Source organism: Ambystoma mexicanum, chromosome 13 (assembly GCF_040938575.1).
Source record: "Ambystoma mexicanum isolate Mex_15411 chromosome 13, UKY_AmexF1_1, whole genome shotgun sequence".
Taxonomy (NCBI): Eukaryota; Metazoa; Chordata; class Amphibia; order Caudata; family Ambystomatidae; genus Ambystoma; species Ambystoma mexicanum.
The window spans coordinates 191,134,357-191,153,123 of NC_090938.1; the positions used below are offsets into that span (position 1 = coordinate 191,134,357).

Below are 18,767 nucleotides of genomic sequence, written 5' to 3' on the forward strand. Positions count from 1 at the left end.
AAGAACGGCTTGGAGTAGTTGTTTTAAATCATCATTAGTTGAATGAAAGAATAAAGGTAAAATGTAAAGTAAAAGAGATATAAAAACAAGTTAATTCCATTCATATCTATCAACATTAAAAATGATCCGATGTTAATTTCAAGTTTCCTTTAGCTCTTCCTTTCTAGTATTTTGAATGTATACTCTACAAATTTAGTTATTGCATAGTACAATTTCCTATTTCTACATTCGTATATCCTTTCCCACCATTTTTTGGAGTCCTGTCGGCATACATACACCATGCAGTAATGTATGTATGTAATCCGGAGGTCCTTCAATTCTGGGCAAAATAACATCAGATGATGTAACGTTTCACACTTTGGGTTTGCACAGTCTGCATTTTAGAGAGATTTTTTTCTTTAGTGCATCTTGCCAACGTTGTCTTATTATGGAGTATATTAAGACTGAAGCGCAGTAACAGATCTCTCTGTTTGTAGTGTGGAAACCTTTTTAGATATTCTGGTATGATGGACATTATACACCAGTTTGTTTCCAGCAAAGTATGGGTCCTTGATTTTATTCTTTGCTGTTTGGTTTCTGACCACTCTTCAGCCCAAATCAATCTCTTTATTAGCTTTTATTTTCTATTAATGTATTTGGCCCAGATCCCAATTTATTCAACAGCAGATCGCAGTCCTTTTTCCATTCTTCGACAACTTTCTCGATATATCCGTTGCTCTTAGTTTTTAATATTTCTAATTGTGTTGGACACTGAGCATGGTTTTCCGGTACAGCATTAGTTTATTATAGGTTATGTGGGCAAATACTGAGGACAATCCCAATTCATGGCAAATTACTGCCATGGGAGTTGCCTTTGGTAATGGCAAAATGTTTTTCCAAAAACGGCTCTCGAGGGCATTCCAGAAATCTTCTTTTAAGCCCATACAGGTCTCTCCACCATAAATCAGTGAAGGAATGACTTTTTGTCTATAAAATATAATTAACGGTTGTAATGAAAACTTCCCTCATCTTTTTTTATTCATGGTTTTTCCTTGGGGTACTAACCTTTTGCTTTACTTTTCAGCGTGTTCTTCCAAGCATCTTCGTTCTTTGCAATGCTCAATTGGACCCCTAGGTATCTTATTTCGCTGATTGGTTCTATGTATTTACCATTTAGAAACCAGTTTTGTCTTTTTTCCCTTTCCATCTTCTGTCACCGAAAACCTTATTTTTGATTAAGTTTTTTTTCAGTTCTTTTTCAGCTACATATTTTTATAGTAGGTTTAAAGACCTTTGTAAGTCTATCTTTGTCTGATCTAATATGATCAGATCATCGGCATACAATAATCGTCCTACTGCTGATACATTTATTTTCAGTGGGAATTACAAGATTTATTCTGGTATCTTTTTTTAAGTCTTCTATATAGAAACAAAAGAGAGTGGCTGCCAAAGGGCATCCTTGTTTTAACCCTTTTCTTGTTACAATATTTTTTCATAAGTTACCATGATGGTCTAGCTTTACGCTTATCGAGGTTTTTGTATTTAGAACTTTTATTGCTGTTAAGTTATTTAGGGCAGCCCTTGCTCTCTAGTTTTCTCCAAAGTAAGTCTCGATTTATACTGTCAAAGGCCTGCTGAAGGTTGATACTAGCTAGATATAAATTCTGTTTTTTGTCGAAAGCTCTTTTTTTTTCAGCAGTGCCAATAACAGAAGATTTAAACCACAGCCCACTTGTTCAACAAAACCTGTCTGCCGTTTGTCATAGCATTAGGTCTCTTTAATCCATTTCTTCACCCGAAAATGTAGGTGGCTAAAATCCTACCTACACAATCCAGCAAGGCGATGGGATGAGAATTTGTCATTTGCATGTGTTCCCCTTTTTTAAAAATGGGGACAATAATCGAAGATTTCCAGGACTCTGGAATACTTCCCATTTTGACTATTCTCTTGAATAGCATCTCGCAGCACTGCGACAATTTTTACGGGTCTGTTTTTAGGACTGCATTTGATAGCCCATCGGGGCCCGGCGCCTACGAGCTGCTTGCTTTGTTGATCAGTATCCTAATGTCTTCTTTATCAAAGCTATATTCCATTCTTCTTTCACCTTGCAATTATCACCGTTCTTTGAAGTACATTTTCTGATGTGAACATGTAATCCAATAGTTCATGTGTTTTGCCATTTGACCAAGTAGTGGCTGGTGGTATGTCACCTGTCATATTGCAGTTTCATCTATGTATTCCTCGAGCTTCCATCTCTTCCATCCAGATTTTCCCACGAGCACATTTTTTTCCATTATGACTGGATTTTATTTTTGAATTGGACCATTCATCCTCAAAGCAATTTGCATTGAGGTCTCCGCAAATCATAATGTAAATCGAAAGACATTTTTTCCTCATTTGATGAATCCAGTCGGTTACTAGATCTAAAAAAAAGTTTCCTTCTTTATTCAATGGGTTCCAGTATACATTTAGTACTACTTCATTTGTTTTATCAACACCAGAGTCTATCTGTAGAACAGTTAGCTGTATATATGCACTTATGTTTGTTGACTCCACTACAGAAAGGCAGGTTCCATTTTTAATTAATGTTATCAGCCCAGCTGACGATCTTCCACTCTCACCGCCTTTCCCCTGGATTGAACAATACAATATAGCCATTAAGCATGGGCGTTTCTTTGAGCCAAGACTCTTGAATACAGATGTTTTCTAGATCACTTAGCAACTGATTTTCCCATTAAATAAGTGCCTATAACCCCTGGTGTTCCAGCTTCCTATCTTCCATGTTTCTTCATTATGGGTCCTCTTTTGCTAATCCTCACTTATTTTTTTTTTTTGCCATGTTACCAGCCAACCAATTCCAAAGTTTTGGGTCTTCCTTATCACCTAGCTTTGAGGATGAAGCCTGTTCCTTTAATGGTGATCTTGATTTTATTTAGATGGTCTTTTTCCTTACTCAAATTTTGATAGGCGATATTCTCTATATCCAACATAAAACTAGGATTTGCTGGATTTGTTTCTTCCTTGCTTGTGTTCTTCGACACTTCTTGTTGGATATTCATTTCAGATTTTTTAATATCCATGCACCTGTTCATATCATTAGCATCTTCCTGTGTTGCACTTTTCTCGATTTAAATCTGAGCAATCAGAAGTTTTCTATTGCTTCCAGCATTATACAGGCGAGGACAACTGAATTTAAAATGATTTCAGCTGTATCATTTTTACTCTCATTAGGAAAGCTCACTGTCAGTATTTCTTCTGATCGTATAGTTCTTCATTGGGGTATATATTGCAATACTTACACAATTGCTTTATTAAGGATCAGGCCATCTGTAGTTTTCGTAATTCTTTCTAACGTTAGCACCTTCCATTTGTCTGTTTTTTCAGTTTTTCTGCAGCATCTTGATTTGTTGATTGTGCATTTTTGTGTGCATGTGTGCAGTTTTGTGGTGTAGTTTTAGCTTTATGCGATTGAGCTTTTTGAGGGGCGATTTCTGATACATTACTATGAACATTAGGGTAATTACGATTGCATCTGTCCTTTTTTTCATTCATTGTCAGGAATGGAGGTTCTTCTTTGTTAGTATCTTGCGATGGTAAACAAACCTCTGGTGTTTCATAGACATTAAAGTCACGTATTCTCCCTTCTTCATCCCAATTTTCATTTTGATCTTCTGTTTCATATACAGATAAATCCAATAGCTCTTGCATTATTTTATCAGATTCTTTTGTTTCTTCAAGAGAGATTTCTTGTGATTTTGTTGCAGAAATAGCTGTTGCCGGCTTTGCAGAAATTCTGTTGGTGGTCTTTAATGTCATGCTTGAGTTACCTGGATTTTCATTTGCTTCAGGCATAGTGAGCTTTCTGGGGAAGCTTCTAGAACCACAAAATCTCTTTGAGTCTTGTTCTTTATGTTTTTGGTTTTGCAGGTATGTTTCCCTCTGTTTTTTTTTATATTCTGTTTTTTTTTCCCCTCATCAGGTTCATTTGCACCGGCTTTTTAAATACTGAACATGTATTTGTCATAATTGTATCTTTTTCATTATTTGCAATCTCCGTGTGTAGCTTTATTGGTTCTGTGATTTAATTCCTCTGAAAATTTCGCTACTGGAACACTGCACGTGGGAAGATTATCCTTTCCTTGGGTCGGGAGCGCCGCATTTGGATTCACCATATTTGGTAATTCCATAGTGCTTACCGGCAGACCATTTGAGATTCCTCATTGGTTCCCACTGTTTTTTCTGAAGTTTTAGGAGGGTCAACTATGATTTATTTTCACTCTGATGACCATTCTTCCATAAGGTCCCATTCACCTTCCGTTTCTCTCTACTGCCTTTTTCTTTTAGCACTTCCATAGAGCACTGTGCATAGTAGATTACGGGGCTCACAGGTGATTGCATGGGCTATATGTTGGAGGATCACCAATGGTAGAATTTGGGCTGTTTATTTCAATCCTGTCATTGGGCTGAAAAGGGGGTGCAAATTCATGTAGTTACGATATGTCATTTATAACGCACCTGTACACAAGTGTTTCTAGGCACAACAAGACATGGAAGGGAGACAAAGGGAGGACAAAACAAACGATCTTACTACGCCTTGTATCATTCAGATCGTGCAAGGGGAAGGGAGAGGAGAAGGGCCATGGGGACAGGTGGGAAAGAGAGGAGAGTGAAGTGGCAGAAAGCACAGTAGGTGCTGCTGGAGTGGTGGCACAAATAAGTGCAGGAAGGTAGGGGACTGTAGTGCTGCAGATAGTCACTAAGTGCATGGGAGACCCGGATGCAGTACAAGGGGCTACTGGTCATGCAGGAGCCTGGTGGCCGTGAGTTTCAGAGGGTGACCAGGTAACCAGTTTGCTCAGCGGACAGGAGCATCAGCAATGGAAAGAGAGAGAGGGAAAAAGCAGAAGCAAAAAGGAAGGTCTTGAATTGTTTCTGGAACCTTAGGTGGTCCTGCTCAAGTATGAGAGAGGCAGGGAGGCTGTTCCAGAGGGAGGCCCAGCCCAAGACCGAGATCTACCCTTCACTCTCTGCCTGGAGAAGTGTCTGACCCTCAGAGAGTTGAAGGTGGATGAGTGGAGGGCTCAATAAGGAAGGTACTTAGGAAGAGAGAGCTGGATGGGGTGTGGTTCCCCGGCCCCAAACAGCCTTGTGGACAATGCATGGGGCCTTGAACTTGATCCTTGCAGCCACCAGGAGCCAGTGGAGAGATTTCAGGGCTGGAGAGATACGATCCCTGGGCTTGAGGCCCCGGACATGTCTTGCAGTCCTGTTATGCATTAGTTGAAATGTGCGTAGAGTTGTGGCAGTCCGATTTAGAAAGAGGCTGTTGCAGACAGTAGTCCAGCCTAGAGAGAACCAGGACTCTGGAGACAGTGAGCTTCTGGGGGAAAGTGAGAAAAGGAAGAATACCTCTGAGGAGGTGCAGCTGGTAGTGGGATGTCTTACAGATGTCAGAGATGTGAGAAGAGAAGGAGAGGGTGGAGTTGAAGATGACACCAAGGTTTTTTGCCAAACAGGAAGGTGTGGGTAGGACGCCCAGGAAGGGCACCCAGGGTGAGAGGGGGGAAGCGGGAGCAGGTGTCCCAATGGGAAGGATCTCACTCTTATTGGCATTAAGGCAAAGATTGTTGGAGGCACACCCTTCCTGATTTACGGATAGACAGTCATGAATGAGTGAGGAGGCTGAGGGGAGCTTGAAGGAGAGCTGAGTGTCATCTGCATAACACTGAAAGTTAGAAGAGAAGGTAGAGATGAGGTGGGCCAGAGGTGCCAAGTAATGGTTGAAGTGCCAGGGTAGGTAGGAGCAGCAGGAGAAGGAAGGAAGTTGATAAGACGTCGGACGCGTCTATTGAAAAGGAGGAGATTGGGCTGAGGGCCCCGGAACAAGACAGTGCCATTCAGATAGGCATTAATGATGCCTTGGAGGAGTGGAAAAGGGCCACGTGGACCTCCCACTAAGTGCCACCTTTAATGGGAGAGGAGAAAAAGGAGAGAGAACAGAGACCATATGGGGGGTCCATAGGCCTGGAGAGGGAACGACAAAGAGGATGTCGGTGAGGGTCTGTCTGGAGGAAGCACTGGTGTAGGTATCAACGATAGGGAGGCCTGGGTTGGAGACCAGGATACCTCTTTTGAACTTCTTCCTACCAGACTTTATGAGAGGGATAGGATAGGAGATATAATAGCAGTTAGAAAAGATAGGGGAGACTGAGAGCACCATGGAGGGGTGTGAGGAGCAAAAAAAAAAGAGGAGGCAGCCCAAGTAGGAGAGGGGGCACTAGGGGCACCTAAAGGGGTAAAGCACATGATGAGGATCGATAGTCAGCACAGAGTACAGTAGCAACATAATCACAGTTATGGGGGGAGGATCTGAAGAGAAGGAGACAATGCAATAATACAATAGAAATCACGGGGGGCAAGAGAAGTGAGGGGAATGCAACAATACAGTACAAAATATGCAAAACAATAGTAACCTCTCGGGACCTAGAGGAGAAAGAAGAGAAATGAAAACAATGCAACAAAAATATCCAAAACAATAGTCACAGCTAGGGGGGAATACCGGGGGGAAGGAAGAGAAGGGAGAAAGAACCCAAGTAGCGTGGGAAAAGCACACATGGAGAACAGGCAGAAGGGGAAGTATGTGCAAGGTCGGGAGAAGCAGAGCCTAAGTTGCGGGGGCACTGCACGTGGAGAAGGGCAGAAGGGGGAAGGATGTGCAAGGCTGGGAGAAGCGGAGCCTAAATTGCGGCGGGCGCATTTTGCGACCTGTTGCAGGGAGAGATGCGCAAGGCAGGCAGTTGCGTGGAGTGTAGCAGTGGCTACTCTCCCTCCCCGGATCTTCTTACATTACAGACACAGATGGACAAAGATTTTGTTGCAAGCTTGCAGACTGCGCCACCGCCAAACACAAGCGTCTCACACAACACCGTGCCCTTGTCCTGCGAGGTCTTTGCCACAGAGAGTCCGATCCTCGGTTCTTAAAGCTTTTGATACGTGGACATATGTGCCCACAAATTACATGTCAACTGGCAGCGTCTCATGGATACCTGTGTTGCACAACACTGCGGCCTTGTCCTGCGAGGGCTTTGCCGCAGAGTGCCCTGTAAGGAAGGCATGGTATGAACAGTGAGACAGACACAAGTGACCACAGTAAAAGGGTGTTCATCGAACTTTAACAAGGGTGTGATTAACGCCTATCTAATCCTAAATCTACAGATGGACGCAAGCTACGACCATCAAATAATAATAATAATGCAGTCCTAGTGGAGTCTTGCAGCTAAATACAAATCATGTGGGGCAGTGTTCATGAAAAAGAAAGTGTTCACAATATGATATGTCAAGATGTTCAGGCCCTTGGCCTCTCTTGCCCATTTTTCAGCATGGGACAAGATGGTTCACTCGAGCAAAGAACACACTGTGGCTTCCTCAGCATGAGCATACAGTTCCATTACCGGCATCGGGGCCTTCTCTCTTTATTCATCCAAGTCTCTTGATTCAGAGGGCCTGATGTAGCAAAACAAAACACAAAGTATATTTTCTCGTGTAAGTACTCAATTCAGGTGGTTCACCCTGGATCCCCCTCAGCCGGGCTCAGATCCACCTTTTAACAATGTTCAGAGAATATTCTTTCTCGGGTGATTCACGGTTCACCCGGAATTCCCCTCGCCCAGGGTGAGACCAATTTCAATTTGCATTAAACTATCGAAGACTTGTAACAGGTTTTAGCTTGACCCATTGCAGCACCACTTAGATCTCAAAATTCCCTTTTCACAACTACAAACCAGTTGGATACCTAACGGAGACCTTCGAATGAGAACCCATGTGGCGCCGGACCACCCAGTCTACGGTATCTTTAGTGGCCTCCAATTTTCAGTCACTCCTCTGGTTTACAATTATATTTGCGTTGCTTGTCGCATACATTTCAAACACTTTTCTCTTTAGATTTCTTCATTCAATGTTGCTGCTTGCAACCTTGGTTCTAACACAGGCTGGTCTTGTATCAGTCTCTCCAACTCACCAGCAGTGCTGGCGCTGCTTTGTTGTAGCAGCCAAGGACAGTACCACACCGGCAACCGCTCCTCCCCACCTTGGATATCGACGCGGGAGAGCCCTGGGTACCTCTGACACACTACGAAGGTTTCGTCAGCTTTAGTCCCAGGTCTTAGGTTTCTTATTTTCCAAGGTAAACTAAAAGTAACGGTCTGAAAAGGTCCAGGGCATTTGCCTCCTTGCAACCCTTTCTGGTCTTGCTGTCTTTCTATGCATATTAAACTGCCATCTCGGAACTGCTGCTTCTTCGCATGCGTTGCCTTGCTCAGAGTGTGCTTTCGTGCTGTGCCTTTTGTCTGTGTGGGGAAGTGTGATGGAAGTCAGGTGTGTGTAATGATCAGTAATTGCCTGACTTTGCCTGACAATTGTATTGGGACATGTCAGGTATACAGGTCTGGTGTTAGTCCGTTTTCACTCACGGTGAGCAGTTCATGAGAAAGTGTTTTGTGTCTGGAAAGGGGGTGTTGAGTTCCTAAGTATCCTACTTAGTAGTATAGGGAAAAGGTGTTACAGGGAAGGGGATACAGCGTCCCACCATCCGTTGCCCCACCCCCCGAAGACCCCTCATCCAGGTGATCTTCCTGCACTGGTCCATCCCCAGGAACTGTATCCAAAAGCAATGCCGTGTCCAAGTGACCTGGATAACCGACCGCTGTGACTAGCGGGCGAGACACCTTCTGGTTTCTCACAGTCTGATCCTTGGTTTTTAAAGGTTTCGATGCGTGGACGCATGCGCAACGTATTAAGTGTCGACAGGCAGTGTCACCTGCGTCGAAAAACACTGCGGCCTTGTACTTTGAGGGCTTTGCCGCAGAGGCTCCGATCCTCAGTTCTTAAAGGGTTCTAGGAGTGACATATGCGCAACATATTAAGTGTCAACCTGCAGCATCTCCTGCGCACGTGCATCGCACAACACTGCAGCCTTGTGCGGTAGTTGTCAATTGGATGTTGGATTTAATAAGGCTAGATAATAACTGTCAAGAATATCTTCAGGAGCTTATTTTGGTAGGGGTGCCCCTAACAATGTTGGATAGAGAAGGCTGCAGCCTTTTTAGATTTTTGGAACAGCCATGTCTTCTAATTTCTTTGGTTGATCTTGCCATTTGCTTTGTCACTCTTTTAGTGCTCTTGTCCGTGCATCCGAATGTTTTTATTGGTTTAAGTATGTCAGTTGAGCTTGCCGGTACCGTAGTTCCCGGACCGGCAAACTAAGAGTTGTGCTCGCGGGTGCCTTTCTGCCCGTCAGGTCGAACCTGGCGGGCAGACAGGCACCCACGAGCACAGCATGTTGGATGCACCAAACCTCCCCCCTCCCCACCATTCCCATTTAGCCCTATGGGGCTGAATGGGAATATGGAGCATCTTTTTTTTCTGGCGCCCACGAATGGGCAATTACCAGGTCCGGCAGGGCCGTAATGACCCGGTAATTGCCATTCGCGGGCGCCAGAAATTCTCAGAAGTCCGGTTTTACTGGCAAGGCTACCACCAAACTTCTAATGAGGCCCAATGTCCGTTTTCTGTGGCTGACTTGTTTCAAGGACCGTCTACTCTTCTTCTAGACTAGAGCCTTAACGGACTAAAGTAAATACCATACAAAAAAGGGGTCATAATGGATACTAGACAAAACTGGCATGTGAATCCTCTCAGAAAACTCAATTTGAAATGAGCAGTGATAGATGCATTGTCTCCTGTGGATAAAGACACATCTGAATATCTTTGAAGATGCACTTCTACTAAAATTCAACTGATAATGTATGATTTGTTGTTGTTATATAATACACAAAACCAAAGAGACTAATAGTGTTGACCAGGAACAGGGGAAAACATTCTAATCATAGGTAGACTCTGTTACAATCTGTTCTATGCTTCTCCGTGAAATACCCTGTAAATTATATGTAATTAGAAATGACGACATTGCAGAATTGTTTTCAACAAATGAAGTCAAAATATTACTTAACAGTCATTAAACATGGATTCTAACTTCAATAATAATGTGCTACCATCTTGGATCAACCCAATGTATGACTGATCGGCCAAGTAAAAAAATGAACTGTTATCTTGGTAAATTTTTTGAGAGAGATAAACTGTATCTTCATGCCCAACATCAAGTTGTTCGCTACCCTTGTTACGTTTGGGCAAGAAGATGCAGTTTATTTCTATCAAAAAATTAACCAAGGTAACAGTTCATTTTTTTCAATTTGACCAACGGCACCCCAAGTCTACAGGCATGCCCTCCAGTTAGCAACCCAAATATACAAAATTGTCTTACCTGATTAGGTGTTGCTCCGGGTAACTGCACAGGGCTCTTCCTCTGTGGTCTGCATGCCAGACCCTAGCAGTGGATCAGACATTGAACAGGCCGCATATTGTTGTGTAAAAGATACAGGCCCTCATTACAGTTTTGGTGGTATCCTGCCAGTAATTCCGGGGGGATGCCACCAAAACAGTAATACCACTACTGGATCTTGGAATGCCGGAAATACTGGTATATTCCAAGTGCCGGTAATTTGTATTTTATTTATTTGTAAAGCGCACCGGGCCCAAGGGCCACTGGGCTCATAATCTTGTAAAACACAACTACAGATGCATACAGTAGCGAACGGAGCAAAGCTCAACCAATTTACAGACACATATTGGTATGAACCAGTTAGCAGTATGATGGTATATATAAGAACAAGGAAATATGTGCAATAAAACCAGAAGGGCATTCGGTCTTGTGCTCAGAACTACTGAACTTACCATGTTACAGACACAAACGCTTTAAGGGTTTTAAATCCCCATTCCATGGAGTCCCATAATACTCCATGGAGGACATTGCTGGTATTAACATTACCGTAAATACCGTTGCCGGTAATAGTCATTTTTTTCTGATGGAGGCCAAATTTACCACTAGCTCTGAGTTGGTGGTAAGTCAGTGCCCTCACCAGCAAATTTGTGTTTTCCTGGAGTGGTAAGAGTGCCAGTGCTGGAAATACCGGCAGCTTTAGTGCCACTTTTATCACACCAGCCAAAAAATTGTTATGAGGACCACAGCCTTCCAGTGGTGGAAGATAACATCGAGAAGGTCCCAAACGACAGCTCGGGTGGGATAAGCTTGGTTAATTTAACATATCTTTGTGGTTTGAAGTCCACAAGAACAGGAGTGTTTTTGACAAATTAACTCCCTAAAGATTCTCAGGCAAAATATGGTGTACCTTTACTAGCTTTCAAAACAGCTAATTCAAACTAGCGATAACTGTTTATTTTTTCACTTTCTTCTTTCCCTAATTACAAAGTACCTGCCAAACGCCTATTTAAGGGAGGTAGACTTTGGCTCTTTAGGTTGCACAGTGTATTGTGACCCCCCATCCCTCCATACGGAAAGAGGTTTAGCCAACATGGATTGCATGTGTATGAGGTTTTAATGAAACCCGGCAGGAGGGTTATCATGTAGTTGGTGATATGAAGGAGAATTTTGGGAGAGATATGCTCCTTAACTTCTGCATGGGTTCTTTTTTAGACACGACTCCACTATCGCTTTTTGGCCAGTACACACACACTCTACTGTAAGGAACTCATGGTGGCAACAGTAAAGACAGACACAAGTGATCATAGCTCAAACTGTAAATACAGGCTGGAAAAACACCTAATCTAAACTTAAATCTAAGATGGGAGCAATCGTCGACCATCAAATGAAAAATAAGGCATTCCTCTCGGCGTCGTGTCAAAATTAAAGGGACTATACTAAGAAAAACCTATTTCCCATTCCTTACAACTAATTACAAAAAGAGTGTGGGATAAGTGTTCAATAAAGAAAGAAGGGTTCACAAGTAATAAGTCAGAATGTGATTGCCAGGGGTCTCCCTTCCCCACGTTTTCTGAACTGGACATGGTGGGACCTTGGAGCACAGCACATGCTCGAGCTTTCTCAGCATGATCAGGTTCTGCGATGGATAAATCTCTTTTCAATAAAAAAATCTCTTGCCTTCGAGGGCCTGATGTCTTCTACAACAAGCAATCAAACTAAAGGTTCCTTTCTCAATGGACTTTGGGTGAGGACTTTCCACCCCTTGATCGGGCTCGGACCCACTTGACAATGGGGACAATTCACTTCCCCTGGTCTTCCAGTGTTTTTCACTTTCACAAGTCGTAATGCCTTTTTAAACAGTTCTTCATGCTTTGACCCTGATTGTTGGCTTCCCTCTGCCGGCTTCATTCTCACCAACTTTTCCACAAAAGGTTCACTGTGGGACATTAGACTGTGCCCCGTCTCATTAGCATCCCTCCGCCGGGTTCACTTTTTACAACTTTTAACAAACAGTTCATGTACTAGTTTTCTCCATGCAGGATTAATTTCCCTTTCTTTCACAATCAACAGTCTAAGACTTTCAATGGTGAAGTGGATTTGACAAGACCCCTGTATGACCACTTTGACCTCTCTTCGCTTCTTCCCAAGGCCTTCTGGTTATGGTAGTCTCTTACCATTGGGTAATCACCCAGACTTTCCTGCGTAAGCACCCACGTGGTGCTGGTCGCCTCTGTTACCGGGTTTCCCCCCCTCTTTTCTCAATAGTTACTTTCAAAGTTCAAATCAGCTTTCGCTACTTTTCGTTCAATACAGTTTGGTTTTTTAGCGACTCTCCCCTCAACTCACTGGCTCTGATGAAGCACTTGGCTCTCTTCTCTTTCAAGTCAAGGTCAGATACCACCGAGACAAGCATCTCTTTCTCGGGCTTGGTTATCACCGGAGGAGGGTCTTGTGTATCGTAGACATCTGCTGCAACACACGCTGGACTTTGCGGTCTTATGTTTCTGATTGCAGAGTTTTCATGGGCCTGGATTGGAAAGGACAAGGTCATGTCTCTCTGTTTCACCCTCTCTGTATTTGCTATTTCACCTCCTCTTTAACAGACGTGCTGAGTTAGCCCTCACGTTGTGCGGTCTGCCTTGCTTGTACTGTGCTCGCGTGCTAACCTTTTATCTGTGTGGGAAAGGGAAAGGGCCATCAGGTGTGTTTCTGGTCAGAAAAGGGTGGGGGTGCAGTATTTTAGAATATCCTATGTGGTAGGATGGGGAAAAAGTGTTGAAAGAAGGGGGATACCATCCAGTTGATCCTCCCTCACTCGTCCACCCCCAAGAACTGGATCCAATAGCGATGGCTACGTCCTGGCCACCTGGATGACAGATCCCCGGGGACTAGCTAGGGAAACACCTTCAGGTTTCTCACACTACCTAGACATGTACGCTTCACATCCAATATGAAATTTCTGTGGCATAAGTGCTGGTGAATATCATAAACAGCGCATGCATACCAATACTAGCTTCAGTACACAATATTAAACACTGCTGGCGTTGGTCCTACCACGTCTTCACAAGTTTGTGCTCTTACCTCTGTTTTTTTGGCAGTGCTTGTGATGCTCACAATTTCACCATATTTCTACATGGGCAACATTCTCCCGGGTTTATCAAGCTTGAACTAGCCTCTGGAGGATAGCTCAGGGGTGACACGCACACCTTGGGAGCAAGAACACGTGGAGCAACACAGGTTCGATCCCCGGGTCCGCGTTCAGAAACCTCTGCGCACGTTATAAATAACCAATTATTATAATTATAATTTATTCTTGGGGCTAATATGGGCAGTGAGGTAAATGAAATCCCTGTAAGGATGTCTTCCTTAATGCATCAGGATCTGCCAAAAATACTTTAGAGGAGTCTTAATATCTCCTGCAGCCTACTGTTACCCCGGAAATGAATGCCCATCAACCAGAGCGTTGAGAAATGCTGCTAATCCTCAGCGGAGTAACTTAGCTGAAAATGGTGCGGGGGGACATGACATCTAAAGGAAAGTGCCCCTGGCAAATGAGGTGGACAAAATGGTGAGACACGAAAGATCGGGGGGCAATCATCCTTGCCCCCCCCAAAAGATTACGCCCATGCCAATCATGAAGAAGGCATGCAAGAAGGCCTTTGCAGCCATATCTCAGATAGCCCCACCAGCTGGTTGCAGTCGAAGACAAAGGATACTTGGGAAATATAGTTTTTTTCCAGGATTTCTGTTATTGGTGCTGTGGTGTTCTGATGCACACACAGACACGCACTTTGGCAATGGGGAAATATTGACCCTCTAGAGCTCCACATTACCTTTTCTGTGTGGAGGTGTTAGTGCAGCTGGTGTCTGCCCTGGGTTTCAGCCATGCCTCCTCCCTTGACATCCAGGTATCAGAAACAGGCACACATGAAAGAACCCAGCTGTTTTGATGATGCCTGGTGCATCAATGGAGTGTTGCATGAATACACGTGGAGAGTTGCATTGGTAAAGAGGAATAATGGATGAAACCAAGATGGGCGAGGTGCTAGGAAGAACACATTATCTCTCTTGGGAAAGGGATGGATGGATGGAATAATGGATGGAATAATGGTTGGATGGAAGGAATAATGGATGGATGGAATCATGGATGGATGGAATAATGGAATAATGGATAGAATAATGGTTGGATTGAAGGAATAATGGATAGATGGAATAATGGAACAATGGATTGATGAAATAATGGTTGGATGGAAGGAATAATAGATGGATGAATTGAATAATGGATGGATCTTGGGGTCGTCCGGATCTGGAAACTGGCTTCGAGATCTGGTGCAATGGAACACTTTAGACCACTCTTTACTGCAGTTCTTGCTTGAAGTGTAGTCTGCTGTTGACTCAAGACATGACATTCTCCGATGCAGGTGTTCTTCTTTTTTCAGGCTAAGGAGTGCAACAAAAACGATACAAGCCCAGTCGGTGCAGAGCGCGGGAATACTACGGAAGCAGGTAATAGCTCATCATGGAGACAAAAGGGTACCATCAAATAATTTGGGCAAAGCAATTTAGGACAAAGTAATAGAATGCTAAAGTTATTTCTTACATTAAATTAGTAAAAATTGCCTTTGGAAAAAACGACTTTTTAAATGTGCCAAAATCAAAATATTTTTAAAGAGTATAGGAAAAGGGTAAACCTGACCAGGAATGTTTTTAAAAATGTGTATTTATATATGTAAAAAAAATCGCAAAATGCAAAGTAAATTGAGCAGTACGGATGTATAGGTAGGTTGTGGGGACAAAATGTAAAAAGGAAAGAGAACATTCCAATCCGTATACCACAAAGAATGCAAAAGTGTGTTAGCTTATTGCATTTAAACCTGTTTTTTTAAAGAAGTACCAAATATGGGAGACCAATATGATTTAAAAGGGTGTTTATAGCTGTAATAGTTTCAATTAATCCTTTTTCAAAAGATGATATTGCAGGAAAGTGTCCCAATGCCATGCAAGGTTCCAGAGTGGATAATTTCTTCTCCAGAAATTGATATTTGGAAAACGTATTGCAGGTAGGCAGTTCTATAAACAGAGTTGAAAAAGAGGCATCACGCAAGCGGATAACATGTAGATCACAGGTACATACATGTACCCACTAGTAGAACTTTCCTTTTATTCCACATTTCTGTTTTTTGCCAAATGGCTATTCTCTGGGAGTGAGGATTTGAAATGTGCCTTGCAACGTGTGTGAAAGGATTGGCAATTGACCCCGCATCTTCAGAAGCACCGCCATCAGGTCCCAGCTATTATATGCCACATTGCCTTGCATGCTGGGAGTCGTAGTCCCATTCTAACTGTGGGGAAGTAAAACTGCAGTCTCAGAATGCAAAGTCCTGCTGGCTGAAAAGCAGTGACTGGGCGCTGGTGCTGATGATAGCATACAGCTAGTTGCCAGCTCTGGGGTAAACGGTAAAAAAAGTTCAAAAGCATATTTTCCCAGTGTGGAAAATGTATACCAGCTGCCATCTCATTAACTTCCCGCCACATCTTTGTCTCAAACCCCCAGAATCTTTCATGGTCTCTTGAGAAGTATTTTGTAGCCCCATTTTCTGCTAACCAGTTTAGGAATTCTCCAGGGAGAGAACAGGCATCCAGGCTACCAGGACTGTTATTATGCACCGAACTCAATGTTTAACTTCACCACGCAGCCCATCACTTTTACGTATGTTTTAGACTTTGACAGAAGTTGCCAGTTGTGGTATGCTCAGTCATGTTTGGTCTCTGGAAGAAGGTGATTGGCTTTTGTGCTTCCTTCCAACCAGTGAAAATGATCTATTCATAGCTTCATGTCCCCTCCTCTCATTATGCTCTCATAAATCTGTCGAAGCAGTGGGCTTCCGGCATGAGGTCCCCTTATCAAGAGCAATGCTGGTTTGGATGGGTTCCCGCTTTTTCATTGGACTCGGGCCCTGTCTCTCTTTTGCCTAACCTCACAATGAGCACCCAGAGGCTGCCATGCGACCTTTCATCCTGTTTACCGGTTGAGGTTCAGCGAATCCTGTTTCATGGTTTCCAATTTTCAACTACCCCTACGATCCTCCTCACATTGCATGGGGACCTCGGTGTCCCAGAATACATGTTACAACATTGTAAAATTGGACCACCACCCATTGCATGGGGACCTCGGTGTCCCAGAATAAATTGGACCGTCACCCATTGGAAGAGAATGAATTGTAAAATTCTAGGTATCACCACCACTCTTGTTAAATGCATCAAAATCTTTGTTATCAAAAATATAATTCAAATTACACCATTTGGATCCGAAAAAATCTTTCACAACATAACACTGTAATACACAATCAATTGAAACCCTATAATTTGTGCCCCGCTACCTAAATAATATAGATTGTTGAAAGTATTATCTTCCCCTCCAAAAACCGAGATCATGTGACCGGCGGAAGTGTTGAACTTTTGCGGTCCAAGCCTTGGTCCCCTGACATCAGAGATCGGAGGTCGCTCGAACTTGGTGATGTCAAGGAGTTTATACAGTTCGAAAAAATTATCTGCTGAAACATTTATACAAAAATGACTATGAAGGATCCATTATGCCCATTTAAAGTATAATTAATTCTCACCAAATTAGTAACTTTGGTCTGGAAACTCAACTTTTTCCAGGTCAGGGTAGCCTTTTTGAATAATGTAGTTTTGTTATTATCTCACTGCTGATCGAATCTGTTCACCTTATGAAATTAATCAAATCAATGCATTGATGACATCACGACTGGGCCTGCTGTCCCTTTCACAATTGATAATCCCTTACGGTTCACTTGATTGTTGCCTTCAAAAGTACATTGTTTTTGTGTTCCAACTTGTTACCAAAAACATTTTTTCTTTAGAAATTGGTTTACAATGTATCCAGTTGAAGACTCATCCAAACCTTTGATCAAGTCAAAGATGATTTATGGTATTATTTGGAACAATGGAAATGAATTATTAAAATATTTTACAAGACCTCTCCCTAAACAATTTGGAATCATCATTGCCATTACGCATGCATTCCTTTAAACTGGAAATCCCCAGAAATATGACTATTTCATTTTCTCTAAAGGAGAAGTACCCTAAATCTCCACTTTTGAAATAAAAACAAATTGTACAATTCTGATCTTGAAATCTTTTTACATGTGAATGAAAAAATTCACATTTTTAATTAGTTATGGTATTTCATGGTTAGCAAAAGTGAAATGTTATTTGCATTGTGTCTTAATTTCTTCTAAATGACATGCTTAGAAATTATTATGATTTTTGTCAAATCATCTTTAGAATTCTGGGTTTCTTCATAAGTGTTTGTTCACAATCGCTTAATTCTAGTGTGAAGAACTGGGCCTCAAGCTAGATGCTTGATTTCATCCCCTGGCTCGCCAAGATGAATTCTACGCGTGATTATACCGTGTGGTGCTAAAATGTTCCCTTTCTTTATTCAACCAGGTGGGATTTGTAAGGACACTGTGGCTGTAGTTTCACATCTGCACTATGCAAATGCCCTTAAATTGGGTATAAAAAAAATTGATTTTATATACTCTACTGATCCAAAATGTTGTTAACCATATTGTGGGCTACTTGGAATACACAACAGTCAGTATATGAAACTATATTTGATCCTGAGGTTAATTGTATGCCTTAGAAATTGCAATTCACCGATTAAAGTGGATCTGCAAACTTTGTGTCTGGGTTCCTTGGACTGCAACTACGATCAGCCATGGGCAGCAGAGTGGAAGGTGAAGGGTGATGGGCGTTGTTGTATAAAACATATCCCTGCAATAGAACAATGAGATTTTTTTTTTTGGCAGATGCTGCTACTGATTGGTACAACAAATCACCTATAAATAGAAGATAAATATAGAAGATAAATATCTAGGTTTCTATTCATGCAATGGCATGATATAATGTTAATGGCTGTGTTTCTGACTTAGTTGGATAAACCATTATCAGACCATATTTTACTAATCTATCTAAACTGAGTTGCGCACCAATAAAGAGAAATGAAGTTTGGCATTTTCCATGTTTCACCCCGTTGTTGGAATAATTAAAAGTAAATCTTAGTTCTCTGTCGTAATCCAGTAGGTATATGTCATAACACCAAGTATAGTTTTATAATCCTTGGAATAATTAAACATTTCAGTGCTAAGAGGCCCCCCAGGCCAGCACTATGTTTTGGTTGGTCTTCCAAATGCTTACTCCACACAGTATTCAGAGTGGCGGCAGATGTGAACGATGCAGGCATGTTTATACTAAAAGAGGGACCAGGAATGACCGGAAGGAATGACTCCGGGTATCACTATGACTCACAGAAAACAAAACACTCCTTCCAAAATCTTTTTGGGATTGCTCCGGGATATAATTAAGCATATTGTGATGAATCCGGTGGAGTCATCACTGACTTCCCGGCGGTGACCTCCACCCATA

The 18,767-nt window shown here is 42.4% G+C and overlaps 1 protein-coding gene across 7 annotated transcripts in view; it reads left to right on the top strand.

Moving 5' to 3' along the window:
* LOC138521067 (receptor-type tyrosine-protein phosphatase V-like) overlaps positions 1–18,767 on the top strand; it is a 641,711-nt gene that overhangs the window by 258,683 nt on the left and 364,261 nt on the right. For all 7 annotated transcript variants that reach the window (XM_069633598.1, XM_069633597.1, XM_069633596.1 and 4 more), the window contains one exon: positions 14,756–14,822. In XM_069633598.1, coding sequence (XP_069489699.1) covers positions 14,756–14,822 — 67 coding nt within the window. The remainder of the gene's footprint in view (positions 1–14,755; positions 14,823–18,767) is intronic.